Below are 27,896 nucleotides of genomic sequence, written 5' to 3'. Positions count from 1 at the left end.
CAGTATTGTTTTACTGAATTATGTAAATTACAAATAAATAATGTTGGATTTGTTTATTGTTGTAAACCTGAGTTAGAAGTCTATATGCAAGTAAGTAGTTATTTTCCTCTCTTACATGTAATCTCTCCATTGAGATGACAGTGTTTCAGACTACAGATTTATGGGCTTCCCTTATGTTGGCAGTTTGTTAATTAAATTTATCTCATAGGTTATGCATTTTGTTTTTCACGATTTTCCAGTTAGTGTCGGTTACTACTGTTATGATAGATTCCAAAATAACCTTTATTTTAAAATTTAAATTGAAAATTTAATTAAAAAAATAAATTTTTTAAAAAGCCAGGTCACATAGGTTGAAAATTGGCTGTCTTGGTTTTTATTGGCTTTCTAACTGTAATTTCCTTAGTTAAATAGGATCCACTGTGAGAGCACTGTTTAGTTGCTGCTTTTACCTTAGTAGGAAAAGTGACAATGGAGTTGCTAACCTTTAAAAATACTGTAGATGTATCACTGATGAAATACTTTTTTTTTTTCTGATGAAGAGTTTTTAAAATATGCATGTGTGTATGTATATATGTATTATTATTTTTCTAATCATTAGGCTGAAAAGTGCTACCAGCAAAAATGTCTGAAACACCATCATTTTCATTTTCTTCTGAGGTCAGTGATGAGCCATCCCAAGGTATCTCAGGTACATCTGTTATACATTTTTCAAATAGTTTAATGAAAGGCTTAAATTTAAGATATAAGAAAATATTTTATAGTTTGTATTTCTAATATTTTATAACACTAGTCCTGTTTCTTGGTCCCCATCTGCCACACTGCTGGAAAAACCTTCATGCAAATGATGCATTTGTAGGCTTCGAATGTCACAGAATCACAGAATCCCAAGGGTTGGAAGGGACCTAAAAAGATCATCTAGTCCAACCCCCATGGACTTCCTGCTGTCACTCCAGCCTCTAGTAATAGTTCTGGTTTCTACCTGAAAACAAAATTGGCTGTATTTCACTTCTCAGTTTTTTATTTTAAATTTAATTTTTATTTTAAGTTTAATTTTTAAATTTGAATATAATTTTTCTAGCTTTCTTTTACAAAGGTTTTAGAAGACTTGCAAATACAAATGTTTGCCAAGAAAAGCCAAAGCAGTAACAGAGCAGTCTTTTATTATTAAAGCTCTTAAAAAAAAATTGATTTTTTTAATGGATGTATTGTTAGTTGCACTAGTGATGTAAAGAAAATACACATAATTTTTACAATATTAATGTTAATTTAGTAAAAGATAAGAATAATAACAGTAGAAAAAACTAAGTGAAATTAATGTTCTCAAAATCTGAACTCTATTGTGCTTCAGAGTGCAAGAAGGTTTCAAAGTCTATATATGCTTTGCTAGGATTGTGCTGTGTAGGCATTCAATTAAGCTTTCATGCTCTAGAAACAGGCAGAACAAGATTCTATGATACAGGTTTTGATATCCATTTTAGTGGGCTGTCTTTTCAAGCAAATCGTGCAAACTATTCTTTTCCATTGAAGTGAGGCTGTTTACAATAATGTTAAAAGAGCCTTATGTAAAATACAGACTTTGAATGTTTTAGGCTAACACTTTAATTAAAACACTGAGATTATTCTTAAAAACAAAGCCCAAAACAAAACAAAAAACAAATCTACATACTGTATGTGCAGGTTGTCTGGTTCTATTTTACAGTTTAATCCCTATTACTGTGATTGTTATTTTTGGTTCATCTCCAAGGAACATTAAAGCAGTTGTATCCCTCTGAACTTAATTAGGTTACTGTTTCATGTTTGTAGGACAGTGTCTTAGACCTTTTAACAGCTCTATTGCTAGGTTTCAGTGTCTTGTTCCTGTCATCTTTCATTAGTGACCTGTGCAGTCAGATTCCCATTCTGTGTGTTAATTAAATAGTCAACATTCAATAGTGTGCCACAGTATCATTTATTTATATGGTTATATGGCTAACAGAGTTTAAAGAAAACATAATTGTGAAATCTGCATGTTCTCGTAAAACAGTCCATTTATGTCATGTAGCTTGAAATTCCCAGTGTGCGAATTACTGTTCTGGAATTTCATCCCTTCATAACGTCGAAATAAATATTTGCTGGAACCAAGTATTAGGTGCATAAGAGTAGTCTAGGATTGCATTTAGGGCCCTGTGACCTTTTCTGTTTTGCTCTGGGTGTTTCTATATAGAAGCCACCATTGCCATTTTTGGTTTCTGGTATTATTTTTTTCTTTTTGGGCAAAATTCTTGCTTAGGACTAGTGTAAAATCACTAAAATAGATTTATTTGGGATTAATTCTGTATAATTAGTTATACCAAATTCTATTGAGACTGTAGCTCCCTTTATGATATCTCATGTCTTTGAAATTATTCCTCCATATTTTTCAAGCATTTTGGAATCTCCTTGTATTTGAGAGATTGTATTTAAAAAGGAGTGACATTTTGTGCAAAACCATGCTTAGTAAGAGATATAGTTGTTGCATTCTCTTAGTTTCAAAGCAGAAGCTTACCAAGTTCCAAATTTAAGAAGTAAAATCAGGTATGAGAAAATCTGTTTTCATCCCACATGTGAAGTTTATCAGCCTTCTGTATTCTCTTTCCTTTTCCAGACAAGAACGAATGGATCACCACAAAGCATCATGGCTTTGCTTTTGTAAATACTCTATTACCCTATATTAACAAAATTATTCATCACATTCAGGAGTTAGAATTGAAGATAGAGAATCACTTTCAGCAGGTACATTTGTGATGGAAAATGGTCAAGTGCTTTTGATCTTTATAGGAACAAGTAGATTTTTAAACCAGATTACTATGTTGATTTTTATAAAGGTTTAATTTCATGTCGTATGTACTATTCAAAATAGTGCCCAGGAGGTGCATTTACAACTCATGGTATGTTTTTAATCTACTTAACAGTTTTAGCAAATCAAACTGACTTATTAAAGTCAATATACCATAATATCATAATGTAATATCAATATATCATAAAGATAAGTAAATTCATATATGACAATTCAGATGCACGGAAAGTCAAGTTGCTTCAATAATATCAATTGTCTACAAAACAGTTTTTGATACAAATCTTGAGTAGATAGATAGTCAAATTGAGCTGTGTGCCATTTTCTGTTATTCATAGTAAGCTATATTTTCTTCCTGGACTGTACTTAACAATTCCTCGTTTCTTTACTCTTGTATTGAGAGACATGAATTTGAAAATGCTGTAGTTCTTTCTTTAGCAATACATGATGTTTCACTAGCTTATATAGATTTTGTGTAAATAGAAACAAGAATAAAGGAAAGATTAAAAAAAAAAAAGGGTAGATAGATTAAGAAAGAATGCAATGTATACCAATTTAAAGTATAGTAATATCTTCCCATTAACTTATTTGAGAACATAATTAGTATCATTTAAATAATTCACTTTTACTGGAGAAGTGTTTTCTGAATGTTAATAAATTTTGCATGTATCTACACTGCAGTACGAAGATCTGATCACTGCTTGCACAGACAAGTTATATTTAAATAATTTATCTCCAGTACCAACAATAATGTTGTCATAGCAGCACATCAGAAAAACTATCTTAGATTAGTATTCCACAAACACTGTTAAATACTCTGCAGGGAGATTTCTGCAACTGCAGCATAGATACTAGAAGAATCCAAGGTGCATAAACTAAAGTCATATCTTGATTTACAGTCTAGACATTAATTTGATAGGAAATTTTACATTGCCTCATTCACCTTTATTTAAAATAATGTGAAACAGTGAAATGATTTTAATGTGATGATTTTGTCATCAATATACATGAATTAGATGGATAAGCATTGGCATGTCCAGATGTTTATTCATTTTAATGTTAGCTTAAATTATTTCTGTAAATCTTGTACGTATTTTCCACATCTCTTTTAAGGTGTTGTTACATAATATACAGAGACTCAAAATAGTCTGAGGCCTCTAGATGGTGACATCATTATAACTATGAAATAAGAGGAGAAAAGGTGAAGTTGCCATAGTATGAGTATTTCATTAGTGCTCTTAATCTAAATTATGCATATACACTGAAATGAATATACAACAAATATATGGAATTTGGATTTCACTTGTCTATATCTGAATTTATTTAGTCTGCTAGTAAGTTAAGTATTATCAGCAATGTGTCCAGTTGACATGGAAAACCTCATGTCCATACACTTAAATTCTTACCTTTCAAAACAAGATAGACATTATGTGCACTGCTTCTGAGGAATGGTCTCTGACCCTTTCCAGTTCCTGAATTGTGTTTGGAAATGATTTGGGAATGGTTTGGGAATGTGGTAATTTCCTTTTCTGCAGGCTGTACCAGTGAGATTTAGTACCAGTTTAATGGCGTAGGCGTTCAAGTTGCTGGGCCCAGAGAACTTCTCGGGCAGTGTTTGATTTAGTGTTGTAGACATAGAAGAAAAAGTATGAGAAGTTCAGACAGAATCTCTGATGGAGTTTTAACATTTAAAAAAAGTACAGAGTCTGAGAAAAATAGAATTAACAGAGATTTAAAAATAAAAGAGATTAAAAAAAAAATCTACAAAATTGAGTAATGTAACATCTATGCACAAAAACTGGGGTATATTACCAACCCTTTGGAGATACATAGCTTTTAGGAATTCGAAAGCTTTATAATTAGTTTAAAATGTTAAAAAGCTTTGCTCTGTATGTACCCTAATTAGATCGTCTTCTGATATAAAATTCAGTGGTCTATTAGACTTTTTGTCAGGAAATAGAAAAAATGTGTAACATCTGAGATGTATAATGGAGTTTATGTTTTGCTTTTGCAGTATGATTATGTGTTTAAGGAGAAGAAAACACCATGGTAAGAATCATATATACAAAATTGTGCAAAATAATGCATTTGTTCTAATGTCAGATAGTTATTTGATGAGAATTAGTCTGTCCATGTAGCAGACTTTTTACTAAGTTCTTGCGTAACATAGAATGCATCTAATATAAGCATTCCTAGTGTCTGTAGGATCTAGTTACTTGAAAAGACCAAAAGTATTTATGGGAATTTGTCATGTCGTTCCTACTCAGTGTTTAATTTTCAAAGATTCAAGATGATCGTAGGTCTCACGACCACCACAGTGATGAATTTCTGTTAGTAAAAGTTGTTCCGTTATTCAGACCTCTGAACTTGTACCAATTCTACCAATTATCTCAGGTACCTAAATATGGTAAGGGTATTATTTTAAGCTCTTGTTGCTTGAAGTTTGGAACATGATGTATAAGCATACTGAGTGTTTCTGTATACTTACTGTGATCTTTGTGAAGTTCTGTAAGTATAGTGTATAATTTTCTGAATTTGCATAAAGGGTCAAATTTACTCTCATTTCAGCTTGGCTAGACACAGAGAGACAAGTCATTGCAAAAGGGAGTAGGAAAAAAGCTTGAATGAAGCACCAATTAATTCATCAAATGCTATAATAAGATGGGGAAAAGATCCCAATATTTTTTTTCATTTTTTTTTCTTGGTTTTCCTATACTTCATGCTGTTAAGATACTTATTAAGTAAATGTTTTTTGTGTTTTCAGTGTAGTTTGCCAGTTACTTAGGTTTAGTTAAAAAAACTGTGTTTAAGTGACAAAATTTCCAGGTTTAGTTAAAAAAACTGTGTTTAAGTGACAAAATTTCCTTGAACCACCTATAGTGTTTGTAACTATGTATCCTTAAAGTCAGCAAGAGAAGATTCTTGTTAAAATCAAAACAGAACATACCAACTGCATTAAAAATAACAAGTTGAAGAACTGTTTTTGTTTTTCTAGATATGTTTTCACTGGAGATATCTAGAATATATATAATGAGATGTTAAAGGTTATAAATTTAAAATGCAATTTCAAAACGTAAAACTCAAGCTATTTTTTTCTAAATTTTACATATTGTCTGCATCTATTTCAAAATACGCTAAAGAACTCAGACTAGTACACAATACGATACGATACAATACAATACAATGCATTTCAAAGCCAAGTACTCATAAATACACAGAATAAGTCTGAATGTGTGACTTCAAATTATATCATTCATGATGCTGGGTACTTCTTTATGATGTAGTTATAGTTATAAAGATTAAAAGAGGAGTTTGAAGGGGAGAACATAGCTCATGCACTGAGCTTGTTATCCTGGCTGTTTTGATTTGATTTGCCTACTTATCCAACTCCTGTTTATCAAACTCCTGCTTCTGTATTGAATTTGATACCTCTTCTGACACCAGGTCCAGTTTTCCTGTCCAATGTCTTACTATTTTCTATGACTGCTCACAGATTACTTTTCTATTCCCTGTACTCTAGATGTATTTTCTGTTGATGTAGGAAGGCTACAGTAGTATTTCTTTCAGTCTGCTTTTGGCATAGTTTTTTGTCTGGTCCTCCTTATGGAAAAGGAACTTTTTTGTGGAGTTCTTTCAAATATATATGTTCACATTATGCATGTATGTGCAATGTAATACATGTCACTGCATGTCATCTTATCTGCATATGAACAACCTTTATGTGCTCCTTAAACTGCACATGTGGGCATGAACAGGTGGTGGTGATTCTTCTTCTCAGCTCCAGTAAGCTAATGAGCCTTCTAAGTTTGCATAACAGTTATGATTTGCTTGTGTTCTTCTCTAGCTACTTGTGTTACTTCTATCCCCCTTTCACTTGCAGGTTAAATTTGTCCTGGTCTCATTTTAATGAAACCTACCTCATTTCTGCTTTTGAGCCTCTCAGATTTCAAATGCTTGTCTCTTAGAAACTGATGAAGCCTTATGCCTGAATTGTTTATCCTTCGTATGTCTAAAAGATATTTTTTCTGCATTGTTGTCCTTCAAGTGACACTCACAGATACAGTACTAAATTCATCTGCTGCTTAGAAGAGTGGAAAGTATAACATATATGTATTCCATATGTGTATATATAACATATATATGTATAGCATATATATATTCTGTATGTATATAACTTGAAAAGAGTAACAGCTTTTCTGCAAGTTTCTCTTTGGCAAATCCTTAGGTATGAGAACAAAAATTGAGGATCTGTGTAAGTAGAAGATGTAAAGAAATCTGTTTCTTGTATTTCTGTAAAGAAATATGAGAAAAGCATTTTACATGCTTTTCTTTTCATAGAGTTAATAATTCTGCATAACTTCAAATTATTTCATATAACTAGCCAGCACTTCATGTGTAAAATTCAGGAAAGGAAATTTTGACTTACTTAGTGAAAGTAATATTTACTTAACAATGCTAATTTAAATTAAGTCTAAAATTTTTTAGTTACAGTGGCTTTTCTCTATAGGGTAACAAAACAGGCCAGTGCTGACTGTACTGAAGATAACTGGTTATCATTATCCACCAAGTTGGATTTTAAAGAATCTTGTGAAGGTAAAAATATTTCATAATGCTCAGTCTGAGTTGTAACAGTTACTTATCCTCATTTAATAGATGCTTTCCATTTGTAATAAAAGGTGCTTGTTGCCTGCTCAAAGTCTTATGTAAATGATGTGAGTATCCTTTGAAATCTGTGTGTAACGGCTGTCAATCATCTGTCAAGCTAAAATGTTATAATAAGTACTATTAAATCATCCTGTTTGCAAGAAGATAATTTACATTTCTGTATTTAGATTCATACTGTATTTAAATCCATCTAGGTTTTGAACCAACTAAATTATTTATAGTGGTCGCTGGAAATTCTAGATTTTTTTTTTGTTTTTCCATTTAGTTTTTGTAAAACAGATGAGTGCTTTGCTGTCACAGGATATTCATAATGTGTTCCCAACATAGAGTTCTGTTTTTACAGTTTGCATCTTTACTCAGATTATACAATTTTTAATTAAGTTTTAAATATTCATGAGATCATGGGCAATTTTTTTAAGCCACTGTGCAACCTTTTAAGTACTACTAGCCTGAGGCAATCCTGTCCACAGTAAATGGTGTGATAAAATTTCTGTTGATCACAGTGAAGCCACAATTTCACTCCAGATTTTAAGTCATTTTTCTTCTTTTTGCAGTTTTTAATAAAAAAATTTAGGGAATTGTTGACTGTGGAATCAAAGTGGAAATGTCTTGGACTCTGTAGTTCATATAGTTACTCTTTCTTATAGATCGGGACAACGGATGGTGACCTCAAAAAATCTTTTATCAAGACAAATAACTGAGGCATTTTTTGATACCCAAATTTCACAGAATGAAATTATTTCTATCATGAGTAAAACAGTGTTGTTGAGATATTATACTGAATATTCTCAGAACTCCAAAGACTTTAATGAAGTCGTTAATACTTACTTAGGAAAATAAAATGAAATATATATTCTTCAAAAAGTTGAGAGAATTAGGAACTTATACTGTTATTTAGATGATTACTTACCCAAACAATGAGGCAAAGATGAAAATTTTGTACCATCTATATACACATTTTTATGCATTCTGGTTTGGAAATAAGCTGGAGGAAAATGCTATTGGATGTGAAAGTTTTGTTTATAACCAGTTGTGCTTCTCTTGATAGATGTGAAGAGGCTGGCTTTATGTTGAGAAAGAAGCAAGAAGAAACAGTGTATGTTTAAGCATTCATAAGAAATAATTGTAATGTGTTTTTTAAAGAAATAAATATAACCAATTGTTCTTACTGCTATAGATGTGAACAGACCAACTCTGTGTTGAGAATGAAGCTTGAATAAAGAGCATATGATTAAGCTTTCATAAAAAATATTTTTAATGTATTTTTAAAGATGGCAAGGCATTAACCTTGAAGAAGGAAACAGAAGCTTTGCTATTGGATGTTACTCAGCTAATTAAGCGACTGGAGGCTGATTGTGAGGAGGCAGAAAAAGCTTTGGAGTTGGAAAAACAGCTAGGGAAAAAGCTTAGTGTGAAAATGGATTGCTTGTCACTTTGGAGGCTTCAGCAGCTCCCTGCAGCTGTGCAAAAAGGTATTGGTATTCAAAATAAGAATATTTGTTATTTTTCAGTCAGTTTATTACCAAGAATAAGAATTATGATATGACTATAGTTGTGCTTACTGTAACAGGAGTACAGTATTTGCTCTTTTGAATTTGTTTGAATAAACAGCTGGAAAAAAAGAAAAGGAAAGTACTATGGAATGTTCAGCATTGTTTTAGAAGTGGCAGAAGATCAGACAAGACACTCTTAAGATGACAATAAATCATCGTTGGGGCAAGGAATGACAAGCTGAAACAGAATTCTAAAATACTGCATTTGAGTTAAGCCATAGATGAAAGCACAAGTAACAAAATACATCTGTTTAGAGAAAATTTAAAATGTGATACATTTTAACAAAATACTTACATATTTAGTAGGAATTGTTTGACATAACCATTGATAGGTCTCCTTGAAATCCCAGATTCTAAGGACATTTACTGTTACCTTTTGCAATGGACTGGCATCTACAGAGTACAACTAAAGAAAAAAAAAAAAGCAAAAAAGACCCAAAACCAACTAGTTAGCAGGTGTGTGTTGCTTGTTTTCTGACTCATGGTGAGAAGCAGGTACTATCTGAACCTAGACTTCTAGATAAGTTGTGTAATTTGTAATAGTGGGTTTCTGGATGTAAAATCAGTTAGAAATCAAGTCCACATTCTGGTGCACATCATCCTGAGATCTTTGTCAAATACCTCACAACCCAGAGTATGGTGACAGTTCAGGAGGCCTCCATAACTGTTTACTGATGAGTAAACACTAAGTGAAAATCACTGTATAATGGAGGCAAGCCAGGAATTGTTTGGTCCTAAATGCCTTTTTTTTTTTTTTCTCTCTCTCTGCCCTCCATCCATACCTCTCATGGTCCCCCAGAAGGCAAAATGTCAAATAGGGCACATCCCTAGCATTATATGAGGAAAATGCGTGTTTGCTTGCTTGTTTATTTTAGCCAATGGCTAACTCTTGACTTGGAAACTAGAAACCTGTGCTTAAGGTGTTACCAGTTTGCAGATTGCTTTCCTTGAGAGAAATTACCTCTGGAGGACAATTTATGATGAAACAGAGAAGGAGATTATTCTGAATAAAGAATCAGAATTAAAATTCATTGATAGGTCAGAAACTGCTTTCAGGAGAAAATCCTGTGGCAATTGAAAGATCAGTTCTTCAGAAGAACTGCAGGTAGAGACGGTTGATAGTCCAGTCATTCTTCAGCACAGTAGTTCAGGATTTGAGATGCAGAGATGTTACTTTTTTACTTTTTGGTGTACTTACCTAGAGTGGTGAAGCTGTAAATAATTTTTGCCTATTGCTATGCATTCCTGTTGCTTTTAGCTTATTGTTTAGCATTCTTTATAAATATAAAAAAAAAATGGAATACTGGAATTAATTAATACTCTTTCAGTTTTGTTTGTATATGCAATGATACAGTATTTAAAAATTAAAAAATAAGGACAAAAACCCATCACGAAGTGTGGCTCAGAAAATTAACCAACTGTTCTCCCTTATCTATGTAAGTATGATGTTGTGTCCTTAGAATAAATTAATACTTTTTAGGATTATAACTTTTCATAGTATAATCTATAAGACAAAAAATATGCTAAAATGGAATTTATGATAAAAGGAAAAGAACTTCAGGGATGTTATAATTTTCCCCTAACCTAAGTACTACAAGCCCAGGAGATTCTTAATTAAGAGTTTTCTTGAACCATTCAGAGTAGACACTGACTCCTGTTTCTTCAAACTTCCCTTGATTTCTGCTGTTGCTAACTCCTGCTGCATCTGTGTCCTGTACTATGTTCAGGTAATTGCACTGACATAGCCTCTCTTCAGAAATTACCTTCTCTAAAATATAACAAATATCCAGTGTAAACCACATTTTATTAATCTCAATGTTAGGTATCACTTTGTATGATGTCAAAAAGCCACTTAGTCATATAATGTCTTTTTAATTTTTAGTAGCAATAAAATAATTTTGTGAATTTGTAATTTATGTCTTGTTAGCATGGCAAAATTTATCAGCTGTCAAGGGATTGCACTGAATATTCCATAGCAACTTCTCAGAGCTAGAGAGCCTTTTTTCTGAGTAAAACGCGCTTTTCTCTCTCAAGTTTATGACAAAGTTTATTGCTCTTGAGACATTTTCTGTTGGTTTTGTTTTATTTTCACTTTTCTTATCTGATAGTCTTACTTTACTTTTCCTAGTATAATACCAGTAATTGTTCCATATAGAACATTATCTGCTGCAGGACACCATCTCTCATAAGCTTTTTTTCTTTTCTAAGCTAAATGAAATATATGTTGTCCTTCAGCAGTCAGTGATCTACTTACATTTTTTTCTGGTAAAGACGTATAGGAAATTTATGCAAGGTCAGAAAAGTAAATGCAGCAAAATTAATTAAGACTGACATACTTCTGTGTTGCAACATGAATATGTTTTGTTTGTTGGCTTTGAGTTTGCACCTTTAGTTTAGCTTTCTTGAAGCTATGTTTAATTCAGGCAGTGTTCCTGAACTGAAAATAGTTGCTGTATTAAGAGGATGTGAGATTTATACTTGCCCTGCTCTTCCTCTGCATCCACATGCCTCTTGCTGGAGACAAGGAAGCTCAGTAGAGCTGTTCTTGTTTCTAATAGCCTCCTCAAGATATGCCTTAAGGCTAGATGTTTTAATTTCCTTTGTAAAAACAAGACTACCCCTTGCTTTGAAGATCTGCTTAATTTACCTACTAAGATTATTAAGCATGAATTTAAAAACAGTTCCACTGTTAATGCAATATTTATATTTTTATATTTGATGTCTTTTGTAACAAATGTCCTCTTTTGGCCTTCAAAGTGATTTACAGCAAAATTTTGAAAGTATTATGACAATGTTTTTACTAATCTCACTAGGAATTTATGGTGTCGCACAGATACTAACATTTTGTTGTGCTAATTACCTTTTTAACAGAATATGATCTGTGTGCTCAAGATATCTTGGAGCTACAATGGCATCTCGATTGTAAAAGACATCAGCTGCAACAGATACAAACCCAAATACTTCCAATAGAAACAGACAACAGAAAGATTCAGGAGGATATAGACTTGATGAAGAAACACAGCCATCTGCTGGAAGAAAAGCTGAATCTAGAAAGTGAAGCTGTGAAGGATGTGTTACTGGTTTATGAAAAGGTAAATACAAACCTCAAGAAGATGTTTCTTTTAGAATCTTTTCACTACATATATGGAATGTAATTCTAACTTTGTAAGTTGATTTCATGTGGGATTTTTCACAGGAAAGTGGAAGGCACATATCTGATATTTGCATAGATTCTTCTCAGATTTCTTACAGACATCAGTGTTCCAGAATACTGAGATGTCAGAGGCTGTCAAAAAATATTTTAAAGATAATTATTTTTAAGTGCTGATGTGCGTGTTTACGTATTTGTTGATTGTACTTATTGATAATAATATTGATGATAATTTTTATTTGTTGGTAATAAATACCTAATGTGGATAATGTCAGGCTGAATTATCAAAGTGTATCAAAGTTATAAATACGTTAAAATTGATGTCTAAAAAGCAAGAGATACTGCGTTATTTCAAGTACAGACTTTAGTACTAATTATTATGTTTTCTATATATTTTCGTATAGTAACTTCTAAATACAGATTTAGAGATTAGTACCTTTTCTAAGGTAGTTACAGTCTAAAAATGGTCTTTGGTTGTAAGTGATTCTAAATAAATATTGTTTATTTTACTTTCTTTTATTTTAAACTCATATTTTGAGGCCTCAACAGTCATGTCAAAATACTTCTAAAATAAAAAAGTTAGCTGCCTATTACACAAATAGTATGAGAATAACCATGAGTTAGGTGTGAGCTATGAAATAGCTAGCAGTTCTATCAGTGTTAGGAGATATGTTCAAAATACTGGCTAATTATAATCAAGTTGGGGTGTGGGGGTTTCATCCTGTACTCTTTTTTCTTGACAGTGTCTCAGAAGATGATGTATGCAGCTAAAATATTGAGGTGTGCTAAAATGCAACTCAGAAAGTAGACAAATTTTATTTCTTTTTATAAAACCTATTTTAAATACTTGTTTTCCCCACAGGTTTTATTTTATCTTCCTTTCCAAAAAGTGACACTACTTATTTCAAGAAGATAGATTGGTGTTACTGTAACTTATTTATATAATCCATTTCAACAACAGTTCAACATTTCTAACTGTAAATTAAATTATTTATTACTTTTATTGTGCTCTAATTTCTATGCTGTTTGTTACCAAGGTTTGTTTTTTCCTCCCATGTCCTTAAAAAAGCAGCTGATCCTTAATTTTATTTGCAATTAAAACATTATTCGATTTTGAATCTCTAGCTTTTGATATCCAGAGAACTAGTTGGAGCAGTGAGGTGCTAGATTATAATAAAAATTTTCTGTCATGTTACTATTTAATATTTGTAATATTTTTAAAAAGCAGAGACAATAGACATGTACATATCTCTATTTGAGGGTCGTTGGGAACTGAGTGTCCCAATACTATTTATGCCACTGAAAATTGTGTTCATTGTCTGCACTGCCTGAAGCCCCTCTTTACATAGGTGACTTCTCTGGGATCTGTTAAAGTAATGATTTTGTCAGATTACTGAGTGAAATTTCAGTGGCTTCTTTCAACATTATTTCTTTCTTTCTGCTCCAGAGGTCACTGTTTTCCTGTGGAAGTAGCCACCTTTTCACAGTAGCTTCAAAGTTTTGTAGCAGAGTGAAAGACTTCTTGCTAATGTTTTCTTATGTTAGGCAATCTTACAACACATCCTGTTGTCTTCGTCTAGGATTGTCTCTATTGCAGACAACGCAGAATTTGTTATTAAGTTGCATGACATCACAAAGTACTACTTCAACTTTAAACTTCAATTATCAAACTGCAATAATCAGAGAAATCTTGAAATAATGTTTTATTTTAAACATTACAGGCAATTTTTATATAACATCTTTCAGAAAACTTGTTTTATTTTCTTAGGCATCAAAATTATATAGTGATGTTTGTTGTGAACTCACGGAAATTCAAAAGACTATGAATGAAATTGCTGAAGAATCTGAGAAGAAGATAAAGTCTATGTCTGAGGAAACTAAATGTGCTGAGACGCTATTGCATCAATACAAGTAAGAGCTGTTAAGTATGATATTATAATGTCCTGTTGGTTTTAATGTTAACAAGGAAATGATAGAAAAATTGCTTTTAGAAATAATTATAAATTCTGGTTTATTTAATTATTTAAATCAATAAAATGATGCATAAAAGAAGTGTTTGCCTTGTTTGTCTTAGCTTCCATGAGCAGAACCATGACAATAAGGAAGGGGTGATGTCCAGAATTACATCCAAATAGAAAGTTTGTGAATCGACTCCTTAAGCATACGATTTTACCTTATATTACTTACTTAGGAATTTTTTAATCTGACAGAACTTTTTGCTATCATTCTTATTGACTGCACAAATTACTTTCATTGAACATCAGCACTTATCATGGTACTGTAGTTATGTTATAAATTAATTTTTAACTTGCATATTAAACAGAGCAATTCTAGTCAACAACACATGCTTTTGAGCTTATCAAACCAACAGACTTTCTATATCTTCACTGGATTGCAAGGCAGCTTCTGTATGGCAGTGTCTTATGTTGCAGTTTCCTCACTGTAAGCTCTTGTCAGATTATTAACCCTTGAGTTATCAACTAGAGTTATAAGTAATTGTAAGCCACCACTAATGGCCAGTCACTGATAAGTCAACTCTCCTTTCCATTGCTGAACATAGAGCCCAAGAATCAGCATGAAGAATAACTATGCCAAAGAACAAGAATACCAAGTACTTTCATGTTTGGTAGGAAGTTGTATTCAACTATGGTTAGTTGCCAGGTTTTGTCTGGCAAAGTAGCAAGCAATACAGTGGCTCTTTTCCCCTTGAAATGAGAAAAGTTTACAGGCGTAATTAAAAGACATGGATAAAACTCTGATTTGTTTCTTTTGTTGGCATGTCTGATTCTTTCCTTTTTTTGATTCTAACCTTTACAGTGAATTTCTTTGTCGTATCTTTATTGAGCTCAGGATAATTTTGTCACTATATTAGAGGTATTTATACTAGTTATATTTTATTACCTCCAAGATTAAAAATTCACAGTCAACATGCTGAGTTAACTAAAGCTTAACTTTTTTTCATTTCAGAGCCAAGTTCACAATCTAGAAAGAATATTAGTATATGAAAATTAAAATTGTAGTAAAAAATATAGCTAAACCCCAGGTATTATACAAAACCTGAGACCAGAATTCTTTAATACCAACCTTTGTTAAAGCTGAAGTGACACCTGGAAATTACCATATGATTCTCCAATTAAAATCACTAGTGTATCTAAATAAAGGGAGAGATGTGTGAAGAGTAAAAGATAATTCTTATTTTTGATGAGTATGAGCCTGTGAATGCAAGCTTCACAATGTCTTCACAATGTTTGGAAATTTAATTATGGCTTAAAGATTGATATAGAGATGATCTGATCAAATGCTCATTAGCTCCTCCGTGGTTTCCAGCTGAGAGAAATCAGACAGCATGGACTGAGATTCTGTAATTGGTTAAGTTCATTGCAAACCTCATGTTGATTTTAATTATGGGAAATATCAGGTCTTGAGTAAGAAGTGTTACCAAAAATGTAATATGATTAATTGCTGTGTATTCAGATACCCTGCAAATCAGTTTAGTGTTTCACTGGCCTATTTAGTGTTCTATCAAGTAGTCTGAATTACTAGCTGCTGGCCAAGTGTTGGCAATGGCTGTAGTGAGCCATGGCTGGAGGTGTTTTTTAGTGTGCAATGCCAGAATAAATAATGTTAAAAGTATATTATTTCACTGTTCTTTCTTTATCTTTTACTATTTCAGCATATGCCTACTATTAGACTTTGTTCCTTATCAATTCATATTTACAGAGTGTGGTCAGCAGAAATTTATTATTGTCCACCTGCAAGCAAATTTCTGTAGTTTGGGAGTCTAAGCCTTAAGATGTATGTGATGATAAATATTGCTGTGTATTGTGATCCTCCTTCACTAGCCTGTATTCTCTGTGACTTTGGATTTTCACTTTGTTCTTTCTTTCTGTCTGGTTTCCAAAGCAAAATCCATTATTTTCAATGTGCTTTCAGAAGACATATATATTTTGTGACTCCTTTTCACCTCTGTGATATACTTTTGTGAAATGCATTTAACAGTAATGCAGGCAGTATTCCAAATTAGCCATGTTAACAGGGATGACTTATTTTTTATTCTAATGTTTTTTATCCTATTTTTTACTTAATCCAACACCTTCTCAGCTTCTTTACCTGTGATAAATGTTGATTAGACTTCCAAATGTTTGTGGAACTATGTACATGTCTTTCTTGATTTGATACAGGTAATTCAGAATTTTAAGGTGCACTTAATTTCTCTGACCTTGTACTTCTTTTGAGTTCAGACACTAAGTAGTATGTGCTCCTTTCTTCTCCAGTTACTTAGCTTGTCTTGAAATTTTTCTGCAGTTTCTTAGCCTTACCTGTTGTAATCACATTATATGCAGGCTTTTAATTTTACTGCTTCTTGCCCTTTCAGATAATTTGTAAATATATCAAAGCAACAGATAGAGGATTTTGAGATACAATGCTGTTGACCTATTCTTTCAATGAATATTGATCGTTTAATCTTACTCCTGCATTTTTTCATTAGCATTAGAATTTTTCATCTTGCCTTCTGACTACTTTATTTTTTAATAGTCTTTTATTCAGGATTTTGTTCAGTTCCCGATAGAATTCTGTCACTGTGTCACAGACAGTGACATAATGCTTAGCAGTTGTAGGGCAGCGTGGGCACTTTTCATGGGTTTTTTTGGTAGTCTTGGTGGAAATCAAGGTTCTTGGGATTGTTTCATGTGCAAGAAAGTGGAGTGTTTTCCTATAACGTGCCTTTGTTTTGAGGTGCATTAACATTGCTTTAAAGGAACTCTTTGTTCTTTCGAAAAAAGTCATAGTGTAAATAAAACCCCTGTGATAACGACAATAGGTAACTAATACTGGAAATCCATCATCTATACTGATAGAAATATACAAGTATGTTTTTTGTTTCACCTAGTTGATTTCCTATTCATATCACATGACAGTGGTGTAGACTGTTACACATCTTGTAACCTGTTTTGTTTGTGTAAATTGTGAATTAAACTAAAAATGCTGACGATAGTGGTGTTTTTAGCAATAGCAGCCTTTATAGGAAAACAATGAGTAGAAGACTGTTTTTCTGTCCTTCAGCAGGTCTACTGTTTCTTCCCCCTCAGCCATTTGCTAGACTGGTAATAAGTCATACTTACATTACAGGGGATGTAGACCCTTCAGCTGCCATCTGAGGACTAGAATAACATGTGGTATTGATAGGTGTGATAAAGACAGATTTGTGACAGCACAGACTTGAAAGACTGTTCTGCAGTTGATACTCTTTTCTTTATAATCAGTGCCATCCGTGAGAAAAAAGATGAAGATTGCATGAAACTTATAATACTGGGGCTGAGTAAATCACACAGAACAGACTGTTATTTTTACACATACTCGCTGTGGCTGGTAGTACTGTATTTTCCATGAGATTGTACGCAGAAAGTTGTATCTGATAGGTAATATGAAAAAAAAAATTACAGTCTATGCCTGTTATATGTTATGTCATTAGACAAGTATTCCAAGTATCTTTTTTTTTTTTCCATGTGTGATGGGATCTAAGAAGGTAGAAGTCTTCAAAGTCTTAGGTTTCACACTTATGTACATTCTGTGACATTTGGAATGTGACTTTGAGAGGTAAATCTTTACCTCATCACTAAATGAAATCTTGGAAGCAAATAAGGGAAGAATGTCTATCAAATAATCTTGTAGGAGTGGCTCTTGAATTAGTGATGAAGTCCTTTCATTATTGTTTCTGGTTGTCTTACTGTGTTAAGGCATGCAACAGTTGTTCAGGAGGTCTTTTGGGTTATAATGCAATAGATGTCTCTAAAACTCAACTGCTGTTGGTCTTAGTTCTGCTGAAGTGGATTTATTTTGCCATTTAAGGCATGCTTTGGAATATGTTATTGACAAAGATAATTCTCTGGGGAGCATGAAGGAAACTCCTCTTTTCTGCCTGCTGAAACAATAATAAAAATAATGGTAAAGCACCAGAAGTCATTGTAAAACCTGATGCACCTTTATCTCTTTTGCCTTTCACCAGATCCATGGCTGTAACAAAAGGCCTGTGCACAGCCTAGAATGGCGCCTAACAGTGTATCATAGAAGTGTTTTCATGACTACTGTTGTAGTTAATATTATCCCTTTCTGTAATTATGGCCAATTTTCCTTCTCATAATGTTGATAAATCTGTTACTCAGAGTGAAAGTAAAGTCCTTATCCCCTCCTATGACCTTGCTTACTGTCTGCAAGTTCCTTTAACATGACGAATTGATGTCAGTAAAAAATTTTCTCTACACATGACGTTTCTGCACAAAGTGACAGTGCAGTGGATTAAGTGAAGATGGCTCTGAAGTAGATTTAGGCACCAGCAGAGAAAGAAGTTCACTGCTGTTTTTTTTTTATTAGCATGTGAGGTATGAAACAAAGTCTTGTGTTTAGCTATGCAGATACCTGTTCAGAGGTCAAATTAGAAGCTGTAATGTTGGCAGGCAGCTTTAAATCCAAGTAAACTGGCAGCATGAGTAATTTTGATATCTGGCTGAGATTACATGAATCTGCCAGGGTAGATATTTTGAAATTCTCTCATGCATACCTGTTCAAGAAATGTAGTAGAGAACCAAAATAAATCTTTACTAATGCAGATCTGCTTTACATTTTCCTTTATGGAGAGGGACTGCCTTGGAGTATTTCCAAATAGATGGGTTCACTTTGTGTGTATTTCTATTAGGAATGAGTTAAAGCAGTCTGAATTTATTTGGACTGAATACTGTATGAAGTTAAAAGAAACAGAGGAGAAGATTATAAAGGATGAAAAACACCTTGAGGAGTTAGTGAAGCAAAAAGCAGAAATCCAGGAAGATGCAGAATATTGGAACAGCAAAGTGAGTCTTGAATATTTATAAACAAGCAACTAAATGAGTATCTTTTACTGAAAAGTACATGAATGCCTGAATATTTTGTATGTTCAAGAGTTAAGGTCCTCTGTAAAAGTAAAAATACAAATACAGATTTTAAAATGAGAAGTGGTAGATTCTGCAGAACTCTCATGTTCATTCTTTCATTGTAATGTTATTTTTCAGCTCTAATTATTAAAAATATAATAAACATTTATATTCTTTTAATTTACCTGGATATTTTTAGGTTTTGGGTGCATATCTGCTTCATATTCCTTATCTTCTTTAATTGTCCGGAAGAAAGTGCGGACAGCATGTTTCCTCTTGAATTAGTAGATTTTTTGACCTGAGATGGCACATGATGCACTTTTACAGCATACATAGTGATACCCTATTTAACTTAAAATTCCCGTTTTCTGCTATGTTTGTCTAGCATTCATTTTGAATTCTTCACCAGTTTAAAATCTGAACTGGAGTTCCTCACTATGTCTGACTAGGAGTTTTTGTTAATCAATAGCTTCATATGTAGAACCGGTAGAAAAAGCATAAAACAGGATTTAGATGACCACAACAGAACTTATTTTTTTATATATCTATGTGTGTATGTGTATGTATACAAGTATAAATAAAGTATGACATCCATTCTCTTGTACATGTCTAGTCCTGCTGTGGTTTGAGCATCTAGATAGCTAGGTTCTGCTAAGAATCCAATGGAATCCATAATCTAGATAGAGTATTTTTGAGAAACTGGATCTAGCAAGCATGCCCAGAACTTAACAAGAATTGTGAAGCACATCCCCAACCAAAGTAAAGATACAGTCATATTAGACACCCACGAATGGGCATATTCTTGCCTTTTGTTTCCAGCTATTACGATTTTCTTCCCATTACTGTACTTGCGCCAGCAATCACTGCCATCTGATATCTAGAAAACCACTGTTTCCAAATAGACCCAGTACTTACTTTTTTTAATGTTTTCTTTCTGGATGTTTCCAGCTGGGTTTGCTGACCTAATAAATTTCAGTAAGTTCTACTTGTGTATTAAGACCAATACAAGGGAAAGAGAGAAATACGCAACAGGGGTAAGGTGGAGCATGAAACTGCTCCATTCAGTGACCACCTTTGTTTGCTAAAGGTGAGCCAGAATTAAGTTTAGCATACAGCTCATTTGCTATTGCCAATTTCCTTCAAAAACAACTGGGTAAATCTTTATAAATAATGATGGATTTTCAGAAATCTCAAAGTGATTCTTTTGATCATCATAGAAATATTACTGGGATAATGGAGTTACTTTGGAAATCGGGAAAACATTGGGATTATTTTAATTGACTTCAGTGGGGTTTGACTTGGATCCATATTATAGCATGACAATTGTCATGTACATCAACAAGTTTGAAGACAGAATTAATGATGTGAACTAGTATATTCCTGCGTTTTTTCCCCTGGCTTTTTTATTTGTTGTTGTAATTCATGCTGGTTTTTGAATTTCATACAACTTTGTTTCGTACCACTGTTACAAGTTTGGACACTGTAAGGACAAGTTGGGAGGTATCTTATGAAATCTGCTCTTCATCAGATTCTTGAGGTAGCAGTAGGAAACTACATGCCATTTAAAGTACCTGTATTCTAATTCTGTCCTGATCTTACCACATTTGTACTCTAACATCCTTATCAACCCTTATCCTGCTTGGACTTGTTTGTTGTCTGGTCATATTTGAGTTAGACCCTTATCTCTATGGCAATTGTATAGGTGAATTGCCAGGATAGCTGTATTGTTTCAGCCTCTGCAGAGGAAGGAAAGGTGAAGGAAACAAAGTTCACTAGTCTCAATGTGAGCAGGTGTTGGCTTTATCTAGCTAAAGCCACTGTAGATGTTTTCCTTATCCTGAAGGTGCTTGCTTCCCTAACACCCAAATTTTCCCTTGAGATCCAGTGACTGATCCTTGAATCTCTGCATGAATCTGTATTAATATCTTGAGACCTAGAGGAACTAAAGGTATTATGTTTGATTATACCACATGCATCATATACGAATTAGGAGGCTGTGTATGCTTACAGATACCGTGAAGTCTAAAGATTTTGCTAGGGTACATTGCAAATGATGACATACATATGAATACTATAGCATTAAGTACCCCTAGTTACACTTTAATAGCCTTCTTTTAAAATTTCTTTTTTAAATGTATTGTTTAATTATTAATAAGAAATGCAGGAACTATTTGTATTACTTTATGAAATATTTTCTAGATAGAAGATTTGAATAATAAAATGGCTGCCCAAGGAGATGAAAGTGTAAAAATATCAGGCGCTTCTTCTGAAGTAGTTAAAGCTGTGGAAGAATTAGTAAGTTCATTATTCTTTTTGTATAAATGAAATAACAATGCTTGCATATTTGTACCTTCTGTGTTGGCCTCAAATAATTTCAACTTGTTTTAAAGGTTTCTTGATGTTTTAATGTTCATTAGAAATCCACTGAGGAAAGGGATCTACTGGATATAAAGCAAAATGTTCTCAGTATTAATGAAGCATTGGACAGTTTGAATTGTGAGAATGAAGAACTTGAGCAAGAAAATAAGGAGTTATCACAAATAATTGGAAATAGGTAATGCCTGCTATATAACTATAGAAAGCAAGCTTTATTTTTTCACTGAAAACATGCTTATAAAAGTGAAAATTGCATTTATTTTAAGTCTATAATTAAGCATTTAAAGGATTTCAAATAACTTCAGGCTGAAATGTATCATCTAACTTTTTTGAATTTTACTTGAAAGAAGAATAAAATTCTATAAAAGACAAAATACATACATTGACAATTAAAATAAAACAGACCCCAAAATTCCATACAATACGTGTGGGAAAAGGGAGGGGGTAAAAAGATGACATGATGACATATTAAAAGTGCTTAATTAGGGAAAACTGCATATGTCATGAAGTATGTGATTTTTAAGTCTTCTACATGTCAAATTTGCAGTGTTTCAACAATCCTTTGTATTTAAGGACTGTGTAAATCAGTAATTGTCTGTGCAGCACTGTGCACACAGGGACAGCCCAGGGTGATTTGATTGCCAGAGTCTCACAGGGAAGCACCAGTGGTGTAGTGGTATCATGCAAGATTCCCATTCTTGCGACCCGGGTTCGATTCCCGGCTGGTGCAGGAACAGGAGTACATCTGCATTTCTGTGCAGAGCAACTACAGTGGCAGAACTTTTAAATAATCAGATCACTCTGAGGTGCACCAGACATCTGTGAGTAAAACTTTGCAACACGATTGCTGTTCTTTCATGTTGAGCTCAGTTTATTAAGGCTATTACAGGTTTGTTTTTTTTTTTGCAATATCTTTGAAAAAGCATGGAATAGACCTGTTTGCTTGTGAATTTAAGGTAAGGTAAATTATGTTTCCTTCATTTAACAAAGCAAATGACAGCCTGTATTAAAGTAAGAGAAATATTCTGGCCACTGATTCAGCTAAGAAAATGTGTCAACAGTGCCAGATTGTTGTGGGTTTGCAGATTAAGTACTGGAAACAGTGCTGCATATCCTGTGAAGAACCTTACAGTGCCATTTAGATTTATCATCCCAGTTCAGCAGGTACTCAGCGGTAATAACAATTTTTCAGTAATCCCATCCTTCAACAAAGTTCCCTTGAAGAATATCGTTTCAATGATACAAAGGTTATATTCTGTCAGTCAAAGCAATATCACTGTTTACCTGTAGGTTTTCTGTATTTGATTCAGTTTGGTTTTTGCTGTGTAATCTGTCTAATCAAATGATATTTTAAGTTTACTTCCACTAAAGGTCTTTTTGTATATAAATAAACTGGTTTGTATGATCTAAGAATTCTGCAAATAGCAACATACTTAGGAATTTTATTATTCGGATGTATGACTAACCTGTACCACTGCACTAATACGAAGTACCGTAGTCATATATCATAGAATCATAGAATAGTTAAGGTTGGAAAGGACCTCAAGATCATCCAGTTCCAACCCCCCTGCCATGGGCAGGGACACCTCACACTAAACCATCCCACCCAAGGCTTCATCCAACCTGGCCTTGAACACCGCCAGGGATGGAGCACTCACAACCTCCCTGGGCAACCGATTCCAGTGTCTCACCACCCTAACAGGAAAGAATTTCCTCCTTATATCCAATCTAAACTTCCCCTGTTTAAGTTTTAACCCGTTACCCCTTGTCCTGTCACTACAGTCCCTGACAAAGAGTCCCTCTCCAGCATCCCTATAGGCCCCCTTCAGGTACTGGAAGGCTGCTATTAGGTCCCCACGCAGCCTTCTCTTCTCCAGGCTGAACAGCCCCAACTTTCTCAGCCTGTCTTCATACGGGAGGTGCTCCAGTCCCCTGATCATCCTCGTGGCCCTCCTCTGGACTTGTTTCAGCAGTTCCATGCCCTTTTTATGTTGAGGACGCCAGAACTGCACACAATACTCCAGGTGAGGTCTCACAAGAGCAGAGTAGAGGGGCAGGATCACCTCTTTTGACCTGCTGGTCACGCTCCTTTTGATGCAGCCCAGGATACGGTTGGCTTTCTGGGCTGCGAGCACACACTGCTGTCCCATGTTCATTTTCTCATCGACCAGAATATCTTTGACCAATTTTAACACTTACAGATAAAAGGGCTGTTCTTGCCACTTTCTTCTCATCCAAAATTCGTAATTTTATACTATGTTTTGGAAGGGGGACCGAATAAAGCTGTTTGATATTCAAGGGTCACCTCCTTCAAGCTCAAGAGCAGTCCATTCCAATGAGTAGAAAGTCAGGAAAAATGCCAGGATGCTTGCATGGATGAACAAGGAGCTACCAGCAAAACTCAGACACAAAAAGGAAGCATAGAGAGGGTGGAAGCAGGGACAGGTAACTTAGGAGGAATACAGAGACACTGAGCATGCAGAGATGGAATTAAGCCCAAAGCTCAAATGGAATTGACCTGTCAAGAGATACCAAAAGCAACAAAAAGGGCTTCTGTAAGTGCATCAATCACAAAAGGAAGACTATAGACAATGTGAGCCCATTCCTGAAGGAGGCATGGAACCTGATGACACAGGACATGGTAAAGGATGAAGTACTGAATACCTTCTTTACTTAAGTCTTTATTAGCAAGGGCCAGTCTTCAGGAATCCCAGGTCCCAGAGATGCGGAGGAAAGGCTGGAACAAGTAAACCATACTGTCTGCAGAAGAGGGTCATGTCAGGGAATACTTAATCAAACTTGACATACATAAGTCCATGGGCCTTGATGGGATGCAGCCACGGGTACTGAGGGACCTGGCAGATGTCATTGTGAGGTCACTCTCTATAACTGAGTGACTAGGAGAAGTGTCTGAGAACTGGAGGAAAGTAAATGTCACTTCCATGCTCAGGAAAGGCAAGAAGGAGGACCCAAGGAACTGCAGGCTACTCAGCCTCACCTCAGTCCCTGGGAAGGTGATGGAGAAGATAATCCTGGAAACCATTTTCCAGGCACATTACACAAGGACAAGAAAGTCATTAAGGTTAGTCAGCATGGATTCACCGAAGGGACATCTTGCTTGACTTGGCTGATACCTTCTATGGCGAAATGACTGGCCTGATAGACAAGGGGAGAGCAGTGTATATTGTCTACCTGGACTTCAGTAAGACTTATGACACTGTCTACCATTAAGATCCTCATAGACAAGCAGTTGATGTATGGGCTAGGTGAGCTGACAGTAGAGTGTACTGAAAACTGGCTCAATGGCCAAGGCCAAAGGGTGGTGCTCAGTGGCATAAAGTCAAGCTGGAGGCCAGTAACTAGAAGTGTACCCCAGGGATCCAGTCCTGTTGAATTTCATTGATGGTCTAGATGATGGGTCAGAGTGTACCCACAGTAAGTTTGCTGATGATACCAAACTGGGAGGAGTGGAGGACACTGGAGGACCATGCTGCCATCCAGAGAGACATCAACAGGCTGCAGAAATGGGGTGAAAGGCACCTCATGAAATTCAACAAGGAGGAGTGCAAAGTCCTGCACCTGGGGAAGAGCAACTCCATGCACCAGTATGTGCTGTAGGCCACCTAGCTGGAAAGCATCTTGTCAGAAAAGGCCTTGGAGGTCCTGGTGGACAGCAAGTTGAACATGAGCCAGCAATATGGCATTGTTGCAAAGAAGGCATCCTAGGTTGCACCAGGAACAATGTTGCCAGCAGGTCAAGGGAGGTGATTCTTCCCCTCTACTCAGCACTGGCGAGGCCACACCTGGAGTACTGGGCTCACCAGTGCAATAGAAACATGGATGTACTGAAGAGAGTACAGCAAACGGTGCTGAAGATGATGAAGGGACTGGAGCATCTGTCACATGAGGGAAGTCTGAGAGGGCTGTAACTAGTCAGCCTGGAAAATAGAGGGGACAGGGAAGATTTTATTAATGTATATAAATTCTATGTATATCTACATTCTGTGATTCTGTGACTCTATAGATAGTGGAAGAAAGGTGCAAAGGGGATGGAGCCATGTTCTTTTAAGTGGTGTCCACTAAGGGACCAGAGGCAATGGGCAAAAAACAAAACATGGGAGGTTCTGTATGAACATCAGGAAACACTTCTTCACTGTGAGGGTGACAGAGCACTGACAGGTTGCTGATACAGGTTGTAGATTTTTCATCCTTGGAGATATTCAAAAGACATCTGGATGTGGTCCTGGGCAACTGTCTGTAGGTGGCCTTGCTTGAGCATGATAGTTGGACCAGATGACCTCCAGAAGTTCCTTCCAACCTCAGCCATTCCGTGACTCTATGATGCAGGTTAACAGTATAGATATAAGGAAAACAAAAAAGTTGTTTCATATATCAACTATCTGCCTTAGACTCATGAATAAAGAGACTAATGTTTTGAGGTAGAGCCTCGTGTATTCAGCATAAATAGCAGGCTAATAAAATCCTGCTTTTGATTTTAAAATGGTTTAGATGTACCTATTCAAAAATGGGGTTTAATTTTATTTTAATCACTATACTTTATACAATGAAAGGTAATGTTGTCCATTTTGTTTCAACAGTTCAACAACAAAGAAAAAATATGAGTCAGAAATCGAAACTATCTGCAAAAACATGAGTGAGACTGAACAGCAACTAGAAAGACTAGATGAAGATGTCTCTAATGCTGAATTGTCCTACAATGAAACAAAAAAAAAGTATGAGGAACTAAAAAAAAAACAAAATTGCAGAAGAAATCTCTTTCAAGGTATATTTTTTAATTAAATTAATTTTTTAGGGTGAAAGAATTGAAAATAATGATCTCTGTATCAGAGAATTATTGGGCAAACAACCTAATATAAAAAAAATAATAATTTATAACATATTATTTTAACTGTGCATTTTAAAACACTTGAAAAGTAACAACAGTAGTGTCCAGAATAGAAAATGAATTGGTTAGTAAATGGTCACAGATAATGGCAGGTCACAGGTCACAATAAAGGACAGGGAGTGAGGCAGGGATGTCTCATTCCCTGGAAATTAATTGAGTTGTTCCTACAACACTTTATCATTCAGAAGTCCAGGGAGACAGAATCACCCAGATATCTCTTCTCCACACACTTCTGAAATCCTTCAGAAAACTGATGAATTTTCAAGCACTTCTTCCCAGTGATGCTGATTCCTCTCCTATGCATCAAAATTTCCATGTGTCAGCTAAATTTTTTTCATTATAATTCATATTATGAGTTTGCTTCTTAGAGGTTTATGGGTTTTATTTGCTTTGGAATTTAGGCTTTTACCCCCTATCATCCTGTTTTCTAAATGATTCATGTTAAGTCTGTCTTTAAGTGTTTCTGATCTTCTCTTGGCCTTACATTGTGTCTAGCAGGCTTCCTATCAGATGTGTTTGGAAAAGGACTTGAATTATGTTCCTTGCAGGATTTTCCAGAACTATTATTTAGTTTGCCTGATAGTATTTTTAGATTTCAATACACAAAGTTCAGGATCTTTCCTCTTTTTTTTTTTTTTTCTAGATATAATTTCAACTTTTTATCTTGATGTTAAATAGCTTCTCTTCTGTTTAGTGCTGTTGATTTTATTTTTGATATTTCCAAAGTATCTGTCAAAACTTGGCTTGCATGTACTTTGGGCCTCCAACATGACACCTGCAAATAATCTCCCTCTGGCTTGCAAGTATTTTGGTTTTTTAGCTGTTCCTCATAATGTTTTTAATAAACTCCTCTAATTTTTATAAAAAATATTTTTTTTTAATTTGACTACATTTTAAAATTACTACATTTTTACATTTGACTACATACACTTTTTGTGTACGTTTGTTGTTGTTTCTTAAGCTCTCTTCTCAAGTCATAGATAGTGTTAACATCCCAGGCATGTAGTCAGTCAGAAAGTATCTCAAAGCCATGCATTTATGGTTAGAGATGGAATTTCATTCTGAAGGTATTCTGGTTCACTTGTTGGTAGAACTTAACTTCTACATGAAGCCATTACTGGTGGTGCTGCCTTCAATGATGATTACTTTCTAGCACCACTCAAGTTGATTGAGTGCCTTTGTTAAATAATACCTCCATTACTACCACTAGCAAAATAACCGTTCTGTAAACAGTTTTAAGTTACCATTGCTATATTGCATTTTAGTTACCATAAATTAGCAAAAGCATTGCATTTATAATGATTTAAAGCATACATACTCACACAAAGACATACACAGGGACTGTGAGCAGTTGCACAGAAGGTAAAATATTTCTCTACCTAAGCAACGGTTAAATACTGGTGAATTTTGTATATGATCATACAAATGAAGGTGCAATTTATAGTTGAATGCCTGGTCTTTGCTGATATTCTGTGATTTGCTGATATTTCTGATTTGCTGATATTCTGTGAGAGCAATTACCCCC

The 27,896-nt window shown here is 34.5% G+C and overlaps 1 protein-coding gene and 1 non-coding gene across 2 annotated transcripts in view; both read left to right on the top strand.

Annotated features, from left to right (window-relative positions):
* The first annotated feature begins 621 nt into the window (after window positions 1-621).
* Window positions 622-27,896, top strand: part of CCDC178 (coiled-coil domain containing 178) — a 165,448-nt gene continuing 138,173 nt past the window's right edge. Inside the window, 12 exon segments of the mRNA XM_065669142.1 lie at window positions 622-679; window positions 2,624-2,751; window positions 4,827-4,861; window positions 7,320-7,405; window positions 8,749-8,949; window positions 11,902-12,122; window positions 13,950-14,092; window positions 18,876-19,033; window positions 21,293-21,384; window positions 21,507-21,643; window positions 26,064-26,211; window positions 26,213-26,248. Of these exon segments, the coding sequence (XP_065525214.1) occupies window positions 622-679; window positions 2,624-2,751; window positions 4,827-4,861; window positions 7,320-7,405; window positions 8,749-8,949; window positions 11,902-12,122; window positions 13,950-14,092; window positions 18,876-19,033; window positions 21,293-21,384; window positions 21,507-21,643; window positions 26,064-26,211; window positions 26,213-26,248 (1,443 nt within the window).
* On the top strand, window positions 22,125-22,195 carry TRNAG-CCC (transfer RNA glycine (anticodon CCC)). The gene has a single exon. It is a non-coding gene; the product is annotated as a tRNA-Gly (tRNA).

This window comes from Lathamus discolor, chromosome 2 (genome assembly GCF_037157495.1).
Source record: "Lathamus discolor isolate bLatDis1 chromosome 2, bLatDis1.hap1, whole genome shotgun sequence".
NCBI lineage: Eukaryota > Metazoa > Chordata > Aves > Psittaciformes > Psittacidae > Lathamus > Lathamus discolor.
This window is presented reverse-complemented; position numbering and strand designations above follow the sequence as displayed.